This window comes from Peromyscus eremicus, chromosome 23 (assembly GCF_949786415.1).
Source record: "Peromyscus eremicus chromosome 23, PerEre_H2_v1, whole genome shotgun sequence".
In the NCBI taxonomy this organism is placed as follows: Eukaryota; Metazoa; Chordata; class Mammalia; order Rodentia; family Cricetidae; genus Peromyscus; species Peromyscus eremicus.
Genome location: NC_081438.1, coordinates 11,768,150 through 11,787,691, shown reverse-complemented (window position 1 = coordinate 11,787,691; position 19,542 = coordinate 11,768,150). Strand labels below are relative to the sequence as shown.

General features: G+C 50.3%; 1 protein-coding gene across 2 annotated transcripts in view; it reads left to right on the top strand.

Moving 5' to 3' along the window:
- The window catches only part of Acad10 (acyl-CoA dehydrogenase family member 10), a 48,660-nt gene that overhangs the window by 19,843 nt on the left and 9,275 nt on the right, over positions 1-19,542 (top strand). For both annotated transcript variants that reach the window (XM_059248775.1, XM_059248776.1), the window contains exons 4-14: positions 1,931-2,125; positions 3,087-3,245; positions 4,467-4,626; positions 6,045-6,186; positions 7,508-7,576; positions 10,951-11,132; positions 12,687-12,837; positions 15,835-15,980; positions 16,781-16,954; positions 17,866-18,266; positions 19,293-19,433. In XM_059248775.1, the coding sequence (XP_059104758.1) occupies positions 1,931-2,125; positions 3,087-3,245; positions 4,467-4,626; positions 6,045-6,186; positions 7,508-7,576; positions 10,951-11,132; positions 12,687-12,837; positions 15,835-15,980; positions 16,781-16,954; positions 17,866-18,266; positions 19,293-19,433 (1,920 nt within the window). The remainder of the gene's footprint in view (positions 1-1,930; positions 2,126-3,086; positions 3,246-4,466; positions 4,627-6,044; positions 6,187-7,507; positions 7,577-10,950; positions 11,133-12,686; positions 12,838-15,834; positions 15,981-16,780; positions 16,955-17,865; positions 18,267-19,292; positions 19,434-19,542) is intronic.

The following is a 19,542-nucleotide window of genomic DNA, read 5'->3' as shown; positions in this document are numbered from 1 at the left end:
GCCTGATCTACAGAGCTAGTCCAGGACAGGCTCCAAAGCTACAGAGAAACCCTGTCTCGAAAAACCAAAAAAATTAAATAAATAAATAAATAAGTAAAATAAAAAAATACTAAAAACAACAGTAAACCTCAAAACTATGCTAACAGGTCAAAGGTCAAAGGGTGACACTGAGTTCCTGCTGGTGAGGTGCCATGTTGTTTAAATCTGCAGCTATAAAAAGCTCCATTAGGTTTCTAGGAAGAGAAAATGGAGAAATTGCTCCTGGGCTGATTTCTCTTAGGGTAGTAAGTTCTCATTTAATGGTGATGGTTATGTGACTTTGTGACTTTAAAAACTATTATCTGGGGGCTGGAGAGATGGCTCAGAGGTTAAGAACACTGACTGCTCTTCCAGAGGTCCTGAGTTCAATTCCCAGCAACCACATGGTGGCTCACAGCCATCTGTAATGAGATCTGGCTCCCTCTTCTGGCCTGCAGGCATACATGCGGGCAGAACACTGTATACGTAATAAATAAATAAATCTTTAAAGAAAAAAAACAAACTATTATCTGGATGTAGTATCTATTCCCAATAGTCAGGAGGCTAAGGGAGGAGGATTGAGCAAAATAAAACAGCTGAGCATGGTGCACACCTTTAGCCTCAGCTCTGGGGAGGCTAGGGCGGAGGGATCTCTGTGAGTGCCAGGCCAGCCATGGCTTCATAGTGAGACCCTGTCTCAAAAACAAAGAAGAGCTGTAGACCTGCACGCCTTACCTCGGCAGACTTGCTGTGTTAGTTACATTTCAGTACAGCTATTATAAAATGGACCTGGGCCTCCGAGACTTGGCGTTTGCAGATTTCGAATCCTATTGTTTGCAAAACCCACAAAGATTAGAATTTAAAAAAAAGAAAATTGAGCTGGAGAGATGGCTCAGCAGTTCAGAGCACTGCTGCTCTTGCAGAGGACCTGGGTTCAATTCCCAGCACCCACATAGTCACAACCATTTATAATTCCACTTCTGGGGTTCCAACACCCTCTTCTGGGCCCCGAGGGCTCCAGGCAACACATGGTGCATAGATATAGATATAGATATATACGTACAGGCAAAACACCCATACGCATATTATAAAATACTTAAATAAATAAAATCTTTAAAAGACCCTAAAATTGTTCAGAAACTAAAGTTCATAAGGTTGATGCACAACACAAAACCATCCAGTAGGTTACTACTAATAAAAGACATCTGATAAACAGGCTTTAAAGTTTAATGTATCCTCTTTTTTTGTTCTGTGTTTGGAGACAGGGTTTCTCTGTAGCCTAGGCTGCCCTGGAACTCACACTGTAGACCAGGTTGGCCTCTGCCTCCTAAGTGCCGTGATTAAAGGCTTGCGCCACCTCTGCCCAGCTTAATGTATTTGTTGGTCTGACTTTTTTGACTGTTAATCCAAGATGAAAAGAAGAACTCTTGTGACCAGAGTGGGGACACATCCCTGGCTATTTTAACTCTTCTAACTCTAGTTCTAACCCAAAGGGTTTGCTTTTCTGTTTTCTTGTTTGAGCAGGGTGTGAGAAGGGGTCTCTCTGCCGCCCTTGCTAACATCAAAGCTGAGACCCCCCCTCCTTCACCTACCAGGGTTGAATTAAAGCCCAGCTTCTACATGCATTTTTAAAGACTAGCATAGCTAGGGCCAGTGGCATGTACCTGTTTTCCTGGTTACTAGGGAGGCTAAGGAAGGAAGGTCACTTGACTCCGGGCATTTGGGGCTTGTCGGCCCAATATGCTGAGAACTCTGAAAATACAAATCAAACCCTAAAGTCGTGGGCAGCCAGCCTATGCTGGCCTCTTCCATCAGGGCAGCTGGAGGATGCTGGGAATGGAGTTTTGCCGGTAGACCATGAGGCACTACACTCTAATGCCTGCCAATTCTCCTGTCTCCTCTCCTGTTCCAGGCAAAGACTTCCGTGCCTGTGGATTCATTTTTCTCTCTGCTGACCAGTGAAACAGTGACCAAGCCATTCCCAGTGATGACACAGGCCATCTCTCAGATCAGAGCGGGAGGCCTTCAGACCGCAGTCTTGACCAATAATTTTTGTCTCTCCAATGGGAAAAGCTTTTTGCCCCTGGACCGGAAACAGTTTGACGTGGTAAGTACAAGGTGATGGATTTGATGAAGACAGTCTGGGTACAGCTTTAAATGTTGCCTGCTAGCAGTCTCCAGTAAGTGGTTTTTGTTTGATTTTTTTTTTTTTTTTGTCTTTTTTTTTTTTCCCACACACCTGTCCACATTAGGTTTAGGTGTAATATTAGGGGTAATAAGTTTAAAATGGTCTTTTATTTTTATTTTGTGTCTTTTTTTTCTGTTTGTTCGGGGGGTATAGCACTGGCTCTCCTTGAATTCCCTGCTTTTATGTGTGTGTGTGTGTGTGTGTGTGTGTGTGTGTGTGTTAACAAACAATAACAACAAAAAAAGGTTCTCATATCGCCCTGGCAACCTGGAACTTGCTATATAGGCCAGTCTGGGCCTGGAATGCACACAGATCTTCCTGCCGTTTTCTTCCAGGTTCTGAGACTAAAGGCATTCACTACCACATCCAGCAAAAATGGGCTCTTGCAGCACAATTGTGCTCATAGCCAAGCATTGATGAGGTGGAGACCTCTTTACATCACACATTCAAGCCCTCACCTGCACTTACATTCCCATCAGCCCTCACTTGTCATGTGGTTTCTGACTCTCTCTCCACCTCTTGTCTGATGCTGACCTCCAGATGGGTGCCATCCCATAATACCTCACTGCTGTCTGAGATGGCTCCCTGGGTAAAGGTGCTTTCCATAGAACTTGAGGACCTGAGTCCTACCTGCCTTTCCCAGGGTGTGATGGGCAATTGTGAGGTTCACCGGCTCCTTTTCCTTGGGGTTGGCACTAAGTGTGGCCCCTGAGTTGCGTCCTCAGGCTTTCCAGTCCCTCGCTTTAAGAAGGCAGCATCCTTTTACATAACAGCCCTTCCTGTTAGAGTAAATAACCCTGCACCATCTCCTTTCCCTCAAACCTGTGCCGGTGTGCCTGTGGGAGCTGCACCTCAAGGGCCGCCCCGCTCTCTCCCCCAGGTGGTGGAGTCCTGCCTGGAAGGCATCTGTAAGCCAGACCCCAGGATATACCAGCTGTGCCTGCAGCGGCTGAACCTGCAGCCCTCAGAGGCCATATTCCTGGACGACCTGGGACCAAATCTGAAAGCAGCCGCCAGCCTGGGCATTCACACCATTAAGGTAATCCACATCATCCCTTGAACCCCCTACTGTGCACCAGGATTAGTTAGCACAGGCGTGGCCGGGTTATCTTGTCCTGTTTGTGCCTGCAGCTCTCCTTGGTGACTCCTTTTGAGCAGCCATCCTGCTTTGGACTAATTAGGAAATCTGGAACCGGCTGCTCCTACCTGCAGTGTGGGAGGGAGGCCGTGTGTGGAAAGTGGCCTTTGTCTGGCGCAGACTGTCTGAGCAAAGCTTTTCTAGATGGAAGGGCCAGGAGCCACCAGCCACATGGGTCACTTTAGGTCATGGCTGTGAGGCGTGGACGCCGTGTGCGGTGGGGGGGTGTCCCAGCCAGTTTTGTTCATCTGGGTTTTCAGACTCACAGGCCGCAGAGACAGAACCACCATTCCGGCCCAGCCCTCTGCCCTCTGTGCAAGAATGATACAGGCGGGGCTGGAGAGATGGCTCAGAGGTTAAGAGCACTGACTGCTCTTCCAGAGGTCCTGAGTTCAATTCCCAGCAACCACATGGTGGCTCACAACCATCCGTAATGAGATCTGGTGCCCTCTTCTGGCCTGTAGTCATACATGCTGTATACATAATAAATAAATAAATCTTTTAAAAAAAAAAAAAAAAAAAAAAAAAAAAAAGAATGATACAGGCCTTTTCGTTTGTTCATTTGTTTTAGATCGTCTCTTTGTATCCCAGGCCAGCCTTGAACTCCAGATCCTCCTAGCGTACCTTCCCAGATTGTAGGGTGTGTCCCCATCCCGGCCTCTTGAGAACCTGTGGATGGGTACTCTCCTGTGAAGGCGAGGCTCGGGGTTAGATGGACGAGGAAACTCATGGTGCTTCCTCTGAGCTGAGCAAAGGCTCCAGCGGCCATTGTCTGAGAACCAACTTCTGGGCACTTCCCTCTAAGGCCGTGGGGTTCTCAACCTGTGGGTCACAACCCCTTTGGGGGGGGTCCAAATGGCCGTTTCACGGGGGTCACACATCAGATATCCTGCATATCAGGTATTTACGTCATGATTCATAACAGTGGCAGAATTATGAAGTTATGAAGCAGCAATGAAAAGTTTCTGGGTGGGGGTCACCACAACATGGGGAATTTTATTAAAGGAGCGCAGCATTAGGAAGGTTGAGAACTGCTACTAAGGTGTGGCCCTCCTGGAGACAGGCAGGCTGAGGGCCAGGCTGAGGGGAACCAAGTTGTGATTTTGTTTTTTCTGGAACGAGGTTGACCATCCCGAGACAGCGGTGAAGGAGCTGGAAGCCCTTCTGGGGTTCCCGTTGTGCGGGGGTATTCCCAACACGCGTCCTGTGAGGAAGGCCATGGAGATTCCGAAGGATGCCTTGGAGAAGTACCTGAAGGGCTTGCTGGGGACCCACGGCACCGGTAGGGAAGCTTTCCTGCTCAGGGGCTCTCCCCACACACTGTGGTTGTCACTTCCCACCCTGGGTGGACTATGTGGGTGCTGTTATGGATCCTGAAGAGCGTTGGCTCCTCCCACCGCGGTACTCCATCTCCAAGCCTGGTGGGGCAGCCTTTGCCGCCCACTAGCCACCGAGGAGGAGGGAGCTTGGAGATGCACTGTGCAGTGAGCCGTTCTGTCACTTTTGTGACAATAGTCTGTTTGAGACGGTGACTGTATGTTATATGAATTTAGAGACTGGGAATCCCGCTCAGTGGTAGAGCACTTACCTAGCGTGGGTGAGGCCCTGGTTATGTCCCCACCACCACCACAAAAAAAAAAAAAAGGCTGCATGATTTAAAAAGTGGCAAGGTTGGCGCTGGAGAGACGGCTCAGAGGTTAAGAGCACTGACTGTTCTTCCAGAGGACCTGGGTTCAATTCCCAGCACCCACATGGTGGCTCAAAACCATCTATAATGAGATCTGATGCCTTCTTCTGGCCTGCAGACATACATGCAGGCAGACCACTGTATACATAATGAATAAATGAATTAAAAAAAAAAAAAGTGGCAAGGCGACTCCTCTTCCCCGGTCCTCTTGTTCTCTGTATCCCACCCTCTGAAAGATGGCATCTCCGAGCTTTGAAAACTTTCCTGGTGAGTCCCTTCCCCCAGCCTGGCCCTCTCGAAGGCTCTTGTTTATAGTTTCACAGTATGCTGTTTCGTAGCCTTGGGTTTCTTGGCAGCACACCCACAGAGCTGAAGGGCCCCCTAGACCATGCCAGCCAACAGCCAACTCCCATGCCTGCTCACTCTCCTGCCAAGTGGAACAAATCTTACTATGCAGCTGGGGTGTATGAGGTCCGCCTCTTCCAAGAGCCTGCAAAAGAGCCGCAGAACTTAGCCTAGAGGCTGGGAAAGTGTGTCTCCTGTAGGCAGCTTTGGCTCTACATGGCTCCTCTCAGCTGTCATGTCAGTGCCAGGCGTGGTTTGGAAGGACATGGTGAGGGACATACAAGGGCGCTTTTGATCTCAGGCATAGGACATTCCATGGGGCCAGATGTGTTGCCGTGACAGCTAGGACCGATAAACAGAAGCCAAGGGCCTGTGTTCACTAGGCAGGATTTGGCAAGGAGCAATGCACCCAACAGAGAGAAGAGGTGACCGCTGTGTTAAGGAGGTGGCCTTTGCTGCCCTGTAACAGCGTGAGACTCTGAGTGTATAAGCCTGGGACTCAGTCGACGTACCCTGGGATGGGGAGGGCAGCGTCTCTTGCTGGGTACCGTACAGGAGGGAATCAGACATCCCAGAGGCATACCTCACTGGGAAGAAGGAGTGTTCCCGTCTGTCCAGATCTGGGTTCCGGATCCCCCCTGAGTGCTCTGTATTGTCAAACTCTGCAGGGCCCATGGAGATCCTTCAGTTTGACCATGGACAGTCAAATCCAACGTATTACATCAGGCTGGCTGACCGCCAGCTGGTTCTGAGGAAGAAACCCCCAGGGACCCTCCTTCCCTCTGCCCATGCCATAGAGAGGGAGTTCAGGTACGTTTCTGGGGGTCAGAGGGTGGTTGTCCAGCTGCTGTCCCCCGCACACCAGCTCAGTCCTAACCTGTCAAGGCAGCCGCAGTGAGACCGCCCTGAAGTCTCTCCCTCCTTTCTTTTTTTCTCCCCATCCCACCACCACACCAGAGCTGAGGACCGAACCCAGGGCCTTGAGCTTGCTAGGCAAGCGAGCTACCACTGAGCTAAATCCCCAGCCCCAACTCTCCCTCCTTTAAAGGAACATTTTATATTTAAGTGTGTGTGTGGAGGGGAGACTGCCCATGGAGGCAAGAAGAGGGTGTTAGGTCCCCCGGAGCTGGAGTTACAGATGGTTGTGAGCTGTCATGTGGATGTTGGGGGCTGAACAACTTGGTCCTCCGGAAGAATATAGCAGTACACACTCTTTTTATTTTATGTGTATGAATGTTTTGCCTGCATGGATGTGTGTCCATTTACCACATACCCGTGGAAGTCAGAAGGTGCTGCTGGCTCCCCTGGAACTGGAGTTACACATGGTTGTGAGCTGCCATGTAGGTGCTGGGAATTGAACTCGGGTCCTTTGCCAAAGCAAGCTCTTCACTACTCTCAGCTACTCTCTCTCAACTACTGAGCCATCTCTCCAGCCTCACCCGCCCCCTGCTTTTGTTCTGAGACAGGGTCACCCTGTGTATTCCTGACTCACTGGCTGTATAGACTGTATAGACTAGGCTAGCATTGAATTCATAGAGATCCACCTGCCTGTGCCTCTTATGTGCCAGGACAAAAGGCATGTGCCGCTATGCCCAACTGCCCTGAAGCTTTTAAAACTGTGATTATCAGTCTCCTCCAGATGAGAACATGTTACTCACCTTATTTATTTATTTATTTGTTTATTTATTTATTTATTTATTTATTTTTGGGTTTTCGAGACAGAGTTTCTCAGTGTAGCCCTGGCTGTCCTGGAACTCACTCTGTAGACCAGGCTGGCCTCGAACTCACAGAGATGCACCTGGCTCTGCCTTCCGAGTGCTGGGATTATAGGTGTGCATCACCCTGTGGCTTATCCACCTTAATGTTTTGACATAAAGGTCTCCCAGTAAACCTGAAGCCATGCCAGTCAATGAGTTCAGAAATCTGCCTGTCTTCTCCCCAAACACAGCCCCAGGCTGGGGTTGGCACATTCTGCCATGCTCAGCTTTTTACATGGGTTCTGGGAATCCCCACATGTCTTTGTGTTTGTGTGGCAGGCACTGTACCAACTGAACCCACCCCGATGATGTACCATTTTTTAAATAAGAAAAGCAATTTGCTCACAACAGTGTATTTTCATTTGTTCTGGCAGGATAATGAAAGCCCTTGGGAATGCTGGTGTCCCTGTCCCCACCGTCCTTGAACTCTGTGAAGACTCAAGGTAAAGATCTGTGGATTTTCCCGTTGTGTCCTCAGGCTGCAGGAGAGGAAAGCCCATTTGCTAACTCAAGAGCCCATGTCTGAGAGCTGAGAAAATCAGCTGCAGCCACCTCCCCCAGAAGCCCTAAGACTCTGTCACCCAGAAAGCACACCCACATCCAAAATAGCTTTCTTAGCATTCCAAAAATACATACCCACTTTGCTGAGTGTGGTACATTTGTAACCCCAGCACTAGGGAGGCAGAGGCAGGAGGCTACATAGAGAGACCCTTTCATGACTAAACAGTATATACTACAGAGAGAGAGAGAGAGAGAGAGAGAGAGAGAGAGAGAGAGAGAGAGAGAGTCCACTGAGTTTCATGTTGCTTGCTTTTGTTATTTTTTTTTTAACTGTGGTCTAAAATGTTTTGTTTGTTTGTTCGTTGAGACAAGGTCTCTCTAGCTCTGGCTATCCTGGAACTATGTAGACTAGGCTGGCCTTTGCCTCCTGAGAGGTGGGATTAAAGGGGTGTACTACCGTGCCCTGCTCTTCTCTTTTAAACTGCTGTAGCAGTCTGTCTGTCTGTCTCTCTGTCTGTCTGTGTGTCTTTGAGACATTTGTATCCAGGGATGACTCTGAATGGCTGATCTCTTTGCTTGCACCTCCCGAGTGCTAGGGTTACGGCATGCAGCACGCAGCCTGTTTACGTGGTGCTGGGATGGGACCCAGGCTGTGTACGTGCTAAGCAAGCACCATTCGTTCATAAGAAGCAGATTCCCCAGCTGAGTCTCTCTCTTTTTCCTTAATTTTTGATTAGGAAGATTTCCAAGCACACAGAACAATTGAAAGAAAACACAGCACCGGAGACATCTGTTTATACTTCGGATGAAAATGCTGTTAATATTTGCCACATGTTCCCTTCATATATGTGGAGTAATTTACATGCCCATTTATTTATTATTATTACTATTTTTTGAGGCAGGGTCTTACTGTGTAGCCCAGACTGACTTCTGAGTCACAGTTCTTCTGCCTCAGCCTCCACAGTGCTGGGATTACCAGAGCTGACTCCCAAGAATGTCATGTGTGTACGCATGTTCGTGAACGTGAGTGAATACGTGTGTGCACGCATGTGGAGGCCAAGCTTGAGTGTGGTTCCTAAAGAGCCATCTTGTTTGTTTGACAAAGGGTCTCTCACTGGGACCTGACGCTCTCTAGGCTGGCCAGAAAGCCCCAGTGACCTGCCTGCCTGTCTGTTTCTCCAATGCTGTGACCACTAGTATGCACCACCAGACCTGCTTTGGGGTGTGCTTTTGTTTTCTGTGAGTTCTGGGGTTCAAACTCAGATCCTCATGCTCGCGCATCCAAGCATTTTACTGACTGAGCTAGTCCTTCCGAAGATGCCTCTGATGGGGCTGGAGAGATGAGATAGCTCAGCGGTTAAGAGCGTCTGCCAGTCTCACAGAACCACCCGGGTTCTATTCCGAGCATGCACAGGACAGCTCACAGCTGTAACTCCAGTTCCAGGGGATCCGGTGTCCTCTTCTGGCCTCGGCAAGCACCAGCCACACATGTGCTGCACAGACATACGTGCGGGCCAGACACCCACACACACTAAAAAACCAAAAAGAGGAATGTGTTTCAAGTCAGGACAGACTCACAGGACAATTTTTAGAACCGCTTTTTAGAGCAGTAAAGTACTTTCTAGTCCTAACGGATGGTTAATGATTTGAAAGCAAGGGGGCTGGAGAGAGGGCTCAGCAGTTAAGAGCGCTGGCTGTTCTTCCAGGGACCAGGGTTCAAGTCCCAGCAACCACATGGCAGCTCACAACTGCCTGGCATCCCATTTTCAGGGAGATCTGACATCTTCATACAGACATACATACAGGTAAAACACAAATGCCCATGAAATTAAAATAAATAAATTAAAAAAAAATAGCGGCGAATTAACTGAACACCACAAGGTAGTACATGTGCCTTCAGTGCCTTTAAATAAGGGTGCAGAAAACATCAGGACAAGGAGGGATGTCGGATAGCGGCCCCATGTGTGCGTAGATGCCACACGAGGACCTCTGTGTATTTGTTCTCTTCATTTTAAAACTGGGTAAGTTTTACAGATGAGAAAAAGCAGAAGGAACCCTCTGTAACTCCAGTCCCAGGGGATCCAACACTCCCTTGTGGCTTCCACAGGCACGTGGTGCTCAGACACAGTGCAGGCAGAACAGCTGTACACATAAAATAAAACGGAAGGGGAAAAGACAACTGGGGTGTACCTGGAAGTTTTCCTGTGTCCGCAGCCGCTCAGACCCAAGTAAACACACAGAGGCTTATGTTAATTATTAAAGCTGCTCAGCCGTTAGCTCAGACTTACTGCCGACTAGCTCTTACATTTAAACTCAGCCCATTTCTGTTAATCTATATGTTGCCACGTTTTCCATGGCTTTACCTGTTGTGCCGTTACATGTTTGCTGCTCCCTGGCTGGTGTCTCCTCTGCTCTTCCTTTCTCCTTCCTCCTCTCTAGTTAGAATGTCCCGCCTAATCCTATTCTGCCTCACCACTGGCCAAACAGCTTTATTTATCAACCAATCAGAGCAATACATAGTCACATCATACAAACCGACACCACTCATCACTGGGGCCAGAGAGATGGCTCGGTGGGTAAAAGGGCTTGCTGCCCAGCACAAGGACATGAGTTCAAATCCCAGAACCCATGTAAAGGCTGGCCAGAGAGTGGGAGTACCTATAATCCCAGCGCTCCTGCAGCAAGATGGGAGGCAGAGACAGGAGAATCCCCGAGGCTTGTGGGCCAACTGCCTGCTGTACACAGTAGAAAACTGACCCTGTGGTGCACCTCACTATGTTCTCTCACACACACGCGCGCGCACACACACACACACACGCACGCACGCACGCACACATGCACGCACAATGGCACAGGCCTGTAATTCCAGCCCTCTGGAGGCTGAGGCAGGAGGATCTAGGGTTCATAGACAACCTATGCTGTGCAGTGAGACCTTGTCTCAAAAGAACCAGATGAAAATCTTCAGACAGGCTTCTTGGAAAGTCTCCTTGGGATACACAGCTAGTCAAGGGCAGAAGTGGGAGGTGAAGCCGGTTCTGAAGGACTCCAGAACTCCTCCTCTTCAACAATTCGGTCTTAGTATTATCACACTAAAGCCTCTTCAGTGGTTTCAACACATGGGCCAAGGAGAGGTGAGAACATGCTGGCTGTTTGCACACACAGGTGGGCATGGGGGGGTGGGGGATGGGCACTCTCGGTTCTTTGCACTCAGAGGCGAGGGAGCTCCGTCCCTCTCCCAAACCCTCCTCACAGAAACTGAGGGGCACCATGGCTGACGGCCACTGAAGTGCCCAACCCCATCTGTGTCCCCCGCCAGCATCATCGGTACCCCCTTCTACTTGATGGAGTACTGCCCAGGCATCATCTACAAAGACCCCTCGCTGCCAGGCTTGGAGCCCCGCCAGCGGCAAGCCATATACACTGCCATGAACCAAGTCCTGTGCAGAATTCACAGTGTGGACCCGCAGGCCGCGGGCCTGGACAGCTTCGGGAAGCAAGGTGTGCAGGGGCGGCCCATCCTCCCCCGAGAGTTCCTCTCATGAGGCCAAGTTCTGCTGCTGGGGTCTGGGTGGTTAGGGGTGCTGACCCATAACCCTGCCCACCTTCTAAACGCAGGCTGATCATAACTGCTGACCACTCATATCGTCCTTGGATGAGACACATCATGGACTTAATTAAGGACTCTGTTCTTGCCACTTTTTTCTTACTGAACTGTTTAATCCTGTCTTTCTTACCGATGCTGATCATAGTATTTAAGATACACTTCTTCCTTCCATGTCTTCCTTCTTTCCTTCCTTTTTAAAAAATTTTATTTTATTTGAGCCAGGTGATGGTGAATGCCTTTAATTCCAGCACTCAGGAGGCAGAGGCAGGTGGTTCTCTGAGTTTGAGGCCAGCCTGGTCTACAGAGTGAGTTCCAGGACAGCCAAGGCTACACAGAGAAACCAAGCAAACAAACAATAAATAAAATTTTATTTGAGAGAGTCTGGTGTACCCCCTGGCTGGCCTTGAACGAGAAATGTAGCTAAGGATGGCTTTGAACTCCTGATCTTCCTGCTTCTACTTCCCAACTGCTGACATTACAGCGTATACCACCATACTTGACTTCTTTTTGAGGGGGAAGGTGGTTGTTTGTTTGTTTGTTTTTTTGGTTTTTTCAAGACAGGGTTTCTCTGTGTAGCCCTGGCTATGCTGGAACTCGCTCTGTAGACAAAGCTGGCCTTGAATTCACAGAGATCCACCTGCCTCAGCCTCCTGAGTGCTGGGATTAAAGGTGTAACTGCCACTGCCCAGCCACACTTGGCCTCTTAAAAAAAAAAAAAAAGGCAGAAAAGAAAAAAAAAAACTTTTCTTGCTATGTCAAGGGTCTCACTCTGTTGCCAAACTGGCCTTGAACTTGTCTAAAATGACCTTCCCACCCCAACTATATATACTTTATTTTAATATTATTTTATTTATTTATTTTGGCATTATGAGACAGGGTTTCTCTGTGTAGCCCTAGCTGTCCTGGAGCTCATTCTGAAGACCAGGCTGGCCTCGAACTCAGAGATCCACCTGCCTCTGCCTCCTGAGTGCTGGAGTTAAAGGCGTACGCCACTATGCCAGGCTCAACCTTATGTATTTTATCCTTCCTTTAGCTCTGGGAAGCGCCTATGAAGGTGAGGAAAGTAAGGCCCAGTAGGGTACTTGTCATCATACAGCTGGATGATGGCAGAGATGGATCCCACCCCCGCTAGTCCGACTCCAGATTCATGCTCTTAGCCTACCACCGTTACACTTGACCAAGAAGGGATTTATTCGGCCGTTTGAAAGTTCACAAAGATCAGGGGTCAGGCTTGGAGTTTTGTCATGGGGCAACAGGGCCAAACCGGCCGAGGCAAAGTGGCTTCCACGATGGGCAGGACCTTCACATAGGGATTTCCCTGTCACCGGAACAAGTTCAGACACATGGCACTGGCAGGGAGCTGCTGATGTTCTCACCACTCTGCTGAACTTGCAGGGCACTGAAGGCCGTTGGAACGGCATACCATGTCCCAACCCTCTTTCCCTCAGGGGACTATATTCATCGCCAGGTACAGACTTGGACCAAGCAGTACCGAGCAGCAGAGACCGGCAGCATCCCAGCAATGGAGAGGCTTATCCAGTGGCTGCCGCTGCACCTTCCCAGGCAGCAGAGAACCACGGTGGTGCATGGCGACTTCAGGTAGACACAGCCGTGGGGTGGGGGGGGGTGAGGGGGGCACAGGGCAGCGGCGGCAGGATATCCCATGTGGAAACTGATGGGCAAGGCCCGTGCAGGGGAGACCAAGTCAGTGGTCCATATTACAGACGGCAGTAATACTTCACAGAATGTTTCCTTTATATCAGGGCTTCTCATTGCTCATTGTCAACACCATGACCTCTTAGGAGGTCAAGCATCATCTCTGGCTCTTGCTCACTAAGGTCCATAGCAGCTCTTGCTCACTAAGGCCCATAGCAGCCCCCTCTCCCAGAGCGGCTTGCAGACACTGTCCCGTGTGCCTGTGGGGAGGGGGAGCTGTGCTGGGTGTGGAAACAGTGTTGAGATCAGGTAGACGAGGGCATGTTCACTTCCTGTGGGCTCAGCGTTGGGTGTTGACCTTGTGCCCAGACTGAAGGAGGTCAGGGAGCGAATGTGGTTTCCTGGGGTGTGAGCGGAGTCTAGAGTTCTGCCTTCCCTAGACCTCAGTACACCTCCATCCCGCTGGGTGTCCAGCTGACCTTCCAGAGCTGCCCTGGACCCTGCTCTTGAGGCACTCAGGGCACAGTAACTATTTTCTGCTTCCCAGCAGCTCCTGGAGGCCTGCCTTTGAGCTACACATCGTGTGTGTGTGTGTGTGTGTGTGTGTGTGTGTGTGTGTGTGTGTGTCTGTGTCTGTGTGTGTTTGTGTGTGTGTGTGTGTGTATGTGTGTGTATTTTTTTTTTTTTCCAAGACAAGATGTCTCTGTGTAGCTTTGGAGCCTGTCCTGGATCTCACTTTGTAGACCAGGCTGGACTCGAACTCACAGAGATCCGCCTGGCTCTGCCTCCCGAGTGCTGGGATCAAAGGCGTGTGCCACCACCAGCCGGCTGAACTACACATCTTATTCGGCCCCTGAACCACTTGATAATTGGCTTGCATTTGTTTAATTATCTTCTACCTAGGACCCTAGAAGACCCCCTCCCCATGCAAACCTCCCCATTTGGTGGGGAAGAGTAGGGACGGGTGACGACTAGCCATAACTATTTTATGGCCTTTGTCTTTGCCACAAGAGTCACAAGTGACACAAGAGCAGCGGTCTAAAGGCCTCTCAGCTCTGGCGAAACCTGAAGATACTGCCAGAAAAGCATCCCTGCTCTTAGAGTGTGCTCCCCTTAGAGGTAACACTATCAAAGAGAGTTCCTCCTGCTGCTCCGTGGATGATGGCACCTTGAAGGAAGCGGGAACATAAACTGCTGGATTTGAAAGCTTAAAGCCAGGAAAGCAGACAAAGCGAGCCTGCCACAACCACCAGTTCGCCTCTAGCACAGCCTGGCACCTCCAAGGAGTCTCGGCAAAGATGCCAGCCCGCTGCTCCTTGTAGCACATGATGAACCAACTGTGTGGTTTGGTGGTGTGCTGGGATTCTGCTTAGCAGATAAAATAAACCGATTGGCTCTACATGAGTCAAGCTCAACAAATCTCAAGAGGACCATGCTGAGGAGAAGAGTCAGTTCATGCTGAGGAGAAGAGTCAGTTCATGCTGAGGAAAAAAGAGTCAGTTCCTGAAGGATAAGTGCCTATGATGTTTATGCAAGTTTACCAAGGATTGAGAGAATGCCACCGGTGGATTTTAAGTGTGTGCATAGCTAAGAGAGACGGAAGAGCGTGAGACTAATACAGACCAATTTCAAAGAAGGTGGGGAGTGAGGGTGGAGGCCGTGAGCTGAACCTGGGGTGTTTGTGTGTTAGAGCTTCAAGGAAAAACAGCCAATGCCGGGCAGTGGTGGCGCACGCCTTTAATCCCAGCACTCAGGAGGCAGAGGCAGGCAGATCTGTGAGTTCGAGTCCGGCCTGGTCTACAAAGTGAGATCCAGGACAGGCTCCAAAGCTACACAGAGAAACTCTGTCTCGAAAAAACAAAAAACAACAAAACAACAAAACAAAACAAAATAAAAAAAAACCAGCCAAGCAGAAGGTGTGGCTTCTGTGAGGAAGATGGCCCGTGGGGTCTCATGCTGTTCCCTGTCTTGTTGCATGTTTGGTCATTTTTCTTGTAAAGATTTCGTTGACTTTGGATGAAGTGTCTATGTGTGCAGGTGCCCATGGAGGCCAGAAGGGAGTGAGATCCGGTGGTTGTGAGCCAAACTTCCACCAGGTGCTGGGACCCAAACTCAGGTCTTCTGCAAGAGCAGTACGTGCTCATAAGCACCGAGCCCCCTCCCCAGCCCCTTCCGTTCATTTTAAATCAAGCCTACATTAGTGTCCAGTCAGGACTCAGAAGGACTCGGAGGCCATTGGAGAGTTTAAAAGGAGAGGCCACTGAACAGACTGGAACCACAGTGGAGTTCCTAACCAGTGGCTCTGCCTGGGCCAGCATGCTGTGCTGTAGCTACTGCATGTAACAGACTTCACCACGGCCCGGAGCTGACAGCTGGGACAGGATAACACATCTCCTCCACCAGGGCGGCTCTCTGGCAGGAGCTGCAGTACTCTGCAGGCTCGCTTTGCCGATGGCTGGGCTCCTCAGGCCATTCTGTGTGGCTCTGTGGTTTCCCAGGATGGTGGCCCCTGGGTCACGGGACTTACCTGGTAGCTCATGTCTCCAAAGGTGAGTGTACTAAAAAAAGCCATGTTACCTTCACTGACCTCCGCCACCCTGGAAATCCCTCACTTCTTCCACTTGACATTCGTTAGAAGCCAGGTGCCTCGTGGAGTGGCAAGTGTGTCAGAGGATTCGCGGGCCTGCTTTAGTGCCGCCACAGAGAGGGCATGAATCCAGAAGGGGTAACGTCAGAGAGGGCTCCTGGCCAGAGCTGTGGCCCTCGGGAGGGGAGAACAGCTAACTAAACATCCCCTGCTGGTGCTTCTGACTGGCTGAGGCCAGCTAGTAGTGAGCCCTAGCGGCTGGCCAAGGCACTGCTCACAGGCTGGTGGAGGGTGAGCCCGGAGGGGCAGACGGAGTCCTCCCAGCTGTCTCCATTCTTTCTGTGGCTTCGTAGGCTGGACAACCTGATGTTCCGTCCCGGAAAGGCGGAGGTGCTCGCTGTCCTGGACTGGGAACTCTCGACCTTAGGGGACCCCTTTGCCGACGTGGCCTACAGCTGCCTGGCTCACTACCTACCGTCCAGCTTTCCCATGCTGAGAGGTAGGAAGGAGCCCGTTCAGTGGCACGCACCGTGACACGCACTGGCTGAGGTGGTGGTGGCTGGGCTGGGCTGCAAAGCAAGGTGCAAGTAGTGTCACTGGAATGTGGGGGTACTATTGGGACGTATCTCCCTTCATCCATCGCACATTCTTGTCTTTCCAGTTTTTCTTTTTGCCCCTGGGGGTTTGAATCTCGGGCCTCGTGCACGCTAGCTGACCCTCTGGCATCAAGCTGTACCGCCAGCTTGCATCATCTCTTACTGATAATGCCCAGGCTCAACTTACGCCTTCCATTCTGTGTGTGTATCTATCTTTGTCTTTTGTTTCCGGGTTATCTGCCCTGAGACGGGCTCCTGACACTCCTACCTCCATTTTTCCCGGTGCTGGGATTACAGGCGTGTGTCATCGCACCCAGTCTGTTATGGAAACAATATTTTGTTTCAGTGACCAAATGACCAAAACCAATGACCATCTAATGTTATGATCTCACTGTTTCCACTTAGTGTGTACGCCACCTCCTCTACGACTGTCTGTGATCACATGTCTGGTGGAGGATGGCATCCATCCGGGAGCTGTGGTCCGTCCAGGGGTAGTCAGAGGCCACATTCCTTTATTTACGTTAATTTGGTCGGAAACCTTGAGAGAACAATTTGTAAAATTGGAGCTTCATGCTTGCCTCACAAGCTGCCACATAGCTGTGAAAGCGGTTCAGGAGCATCGTGGCTTTCGGAATCCAGGCTTGCTAGCGGTAGGGGAGTGTAGGTAGCAACCACTTAGGGACGGCTCTGTCTCTTATCTCAGGGTTCAGGGACCAGGATGTGACACAGCTGGGCATCCCAACGGTGGAGGAGTACTTCAGGATGTACTGTCTTCACATGGGCCTCCCACCCGTCGATAACTGGAACTTCTACATGGCTTTCTCGTTTTTCCGCGTGGCTGCAATTCTACAGGGAGTCTACAAGCGGTCCCTCACAGGTAAGCGTTGGCCAGCCCGATGGTCACAGAGGCGTTGAGGACACAGCTTTGGCCAGAATAGCGGAAGGACCAATTTTCTGAACTGTCATAGCAACGTGTATGTGTATAGCCAGATGTGGGGCACACACTTGGAATCCCAACACTTGGAAGGTGGGGTAGGAGGATGAAGACCTCCAGATCGTCCTCAGCTACATGTTGGGGGGCTCCAAGAGGCCCTGTCTCAAAATACAAGCAACAAAAACAGAGAAGCAGAGGGCGGGAAATGCCAGGGCACTCTGTGATACTGGCGTTATCGTCCAGAGAAAATGGTGCCTAGACAGGCCCTGGCGTTTTCTCAGAAGGGCTACTCTAGGATCGAGTAGGATCTCTTACTGTTCCCAGGTGCTGCACAGCGACTTGGGGGGATCACTAAATTAGCTGCTTCTTGTCCTTTTTGTTTATTTTTGTTTGTTTTTTGCTTTCTTGTTTTGGGGTTTTTTTTGTTTGTCTGTTTTTTGAGACAGAATTTCTCTGTGTAGCCCTGGCTGTCCTGGCTGTTGCTGTATTCCAGCTTGGCCTCGAACTCAGAGATCCACCTGCCTCTAACTCCTAAGTGCTGGGATTAAAGGTGCGCACCTCCAAAGCTTAAATCAGCTCCTTTAGGGAAAGGAATGGCAAGCAGCAGCGACATCCGACCTCTGATTTCTGGTTCTCAGGGGGACTGACTTATTGCTCTCTGCAGACTCAGTTTCCTCGTCCACCGAGTTCAGATTCAGACAGCGGTGCCTGGGAGTACAGGGCCCAGGCCCCGGAGTGGATGGAACAGGCGCTGAGCCAGTGGCAGTGGCTGCCCTCGGAATATCGGCTCTGTCGCTGCTCAGTCACCAGGAAGGCTGGTTAGGGGTAACCAGTTCTCCTTCCATTCTGCCTAGGACAGGCAAGCTCGGCAACTGCCAAACAAAGCGGGAAGCTCACCGAGTTCATGGCTGAGCTGGCATGGGACTTTGCCACCAAAGAAGGGTTCCGGATTTTCAAGGAGATGCCAGCTGCCAAACCACTAGTGAGATCCTACCGTGCGTGGGCTGGGTCACGGCCCCAGCAGACCCCCACGGGTGTGAGGAGTTACAGTACCATAGCAGCTGCTTCCCCTGCTCAGGAGGCAAAGGGAGGCCTGATCATCTCTCCAGAGGGCCTCTCCCCTCGGGTCAGAAAGTTGTATGACCGGCTGTTGCAGTTTATGGAACAGAACGTGTACCCCCTGGAGCCAGAGCTGCAGAGACACCAGGCCTCGGCTGACAGGTGGACCCCTTCCCCGCTGATAGAAGACCTCAAGGTAAGCAAGCTCGTCAACATGGCTGACCCTCACCAATGAGGGAAGAGTCCAAGGGGGCTGAGTGGCGTCGGCTTGGTTTCCCGTCACTAGAAAGAGACAGCTGCTGATTAATCAGGTTTTATCCCGTCACAGCGAGGTAGCTGGGGTGAGAAAGGAGAATGGTAAGCCGGGCATAGTGCATCTCCTGTGATCCCAGCACTTGGGAGGTGGAGGCAAGAGGAGGAAATATTCAGGCTGCTAGATGATGGTGGTGCACACTTTTAATCCTAGCATTCAAGCAGGTGGGTTTCTGTGAGTTCCAGGTCAGCCTGGTCTACAATCGAGTTCCAGGACAGGACAGCCACAGCTGTTATATAGAGGAAACCTGCCCCACTCCCTTCTCCCCAAAGAAGATAATAGATGGTCATGGCTGGAGAGATGGCTCAGACATTAAGAGAATACTGCTATTGCAGAGGACCCAAGTTCAGTTCCTAGCACCCACACCAGGTGCTCACAAACCACTTGAAACTCCATCTCCAGTGGTTCCAACACCACAGCTCTAGCCTCCATGGGCCCCTGCATTCACATGCATACACACACACACACACACACACACACACACACACACACACACACACACTCTTACATTGTTTAGGTTTGCTTTGCTATGTTTTGTTGAAACAAGAGTCTCTCTATGCATCCCTGGCTGGCCTGGAATTCAACATGTAGACCAGGGTAGCCTCAAACTCAGAGATCCACATGCCTCTGCCTCCCAAGCACTGGGGTTAAAGATGGGTGCCATCAGTCCTGTATAAATCTTTATCTTTAATATAAATTTTTTGTTGTTGTTTTTCAAGACAAGGTTTCTCCATGTAGTTTTGGTGCCTGTCCTGGATCTCGCTCTGTAAACCAGGCTGGCCTCGAACTCACAGAGATCCACCTGGCTCTGCCTCCCGAGTGCTGGGATTAAAGGCATGCACCACCGCCCAGCAGATATACATTTTTTTAAAGATTCAGTGTTTGAGTCTCTCCTTTTTCCCCTGACAGGAGAAAGCCAAGGCTGAAGGGCTTTGGAACCTTTTCCTGCCCTTGGAAACAGATCCTGAGAAAAAATACGGAGCGGGGCTGACTAACGTAGAGTACGCACATCTGTGTGAAGTAATGGGCATGTCCCTGTATGCTTCTGAGGTACAGTCCCCCCAGTTCCCTCAGTGTGTGAGAACATGTCCCCACATGGCCAGTTGCCTGTGTGGAAAGTCAGATCTAGGGGTACCATACGACCTAAACATCACACGAG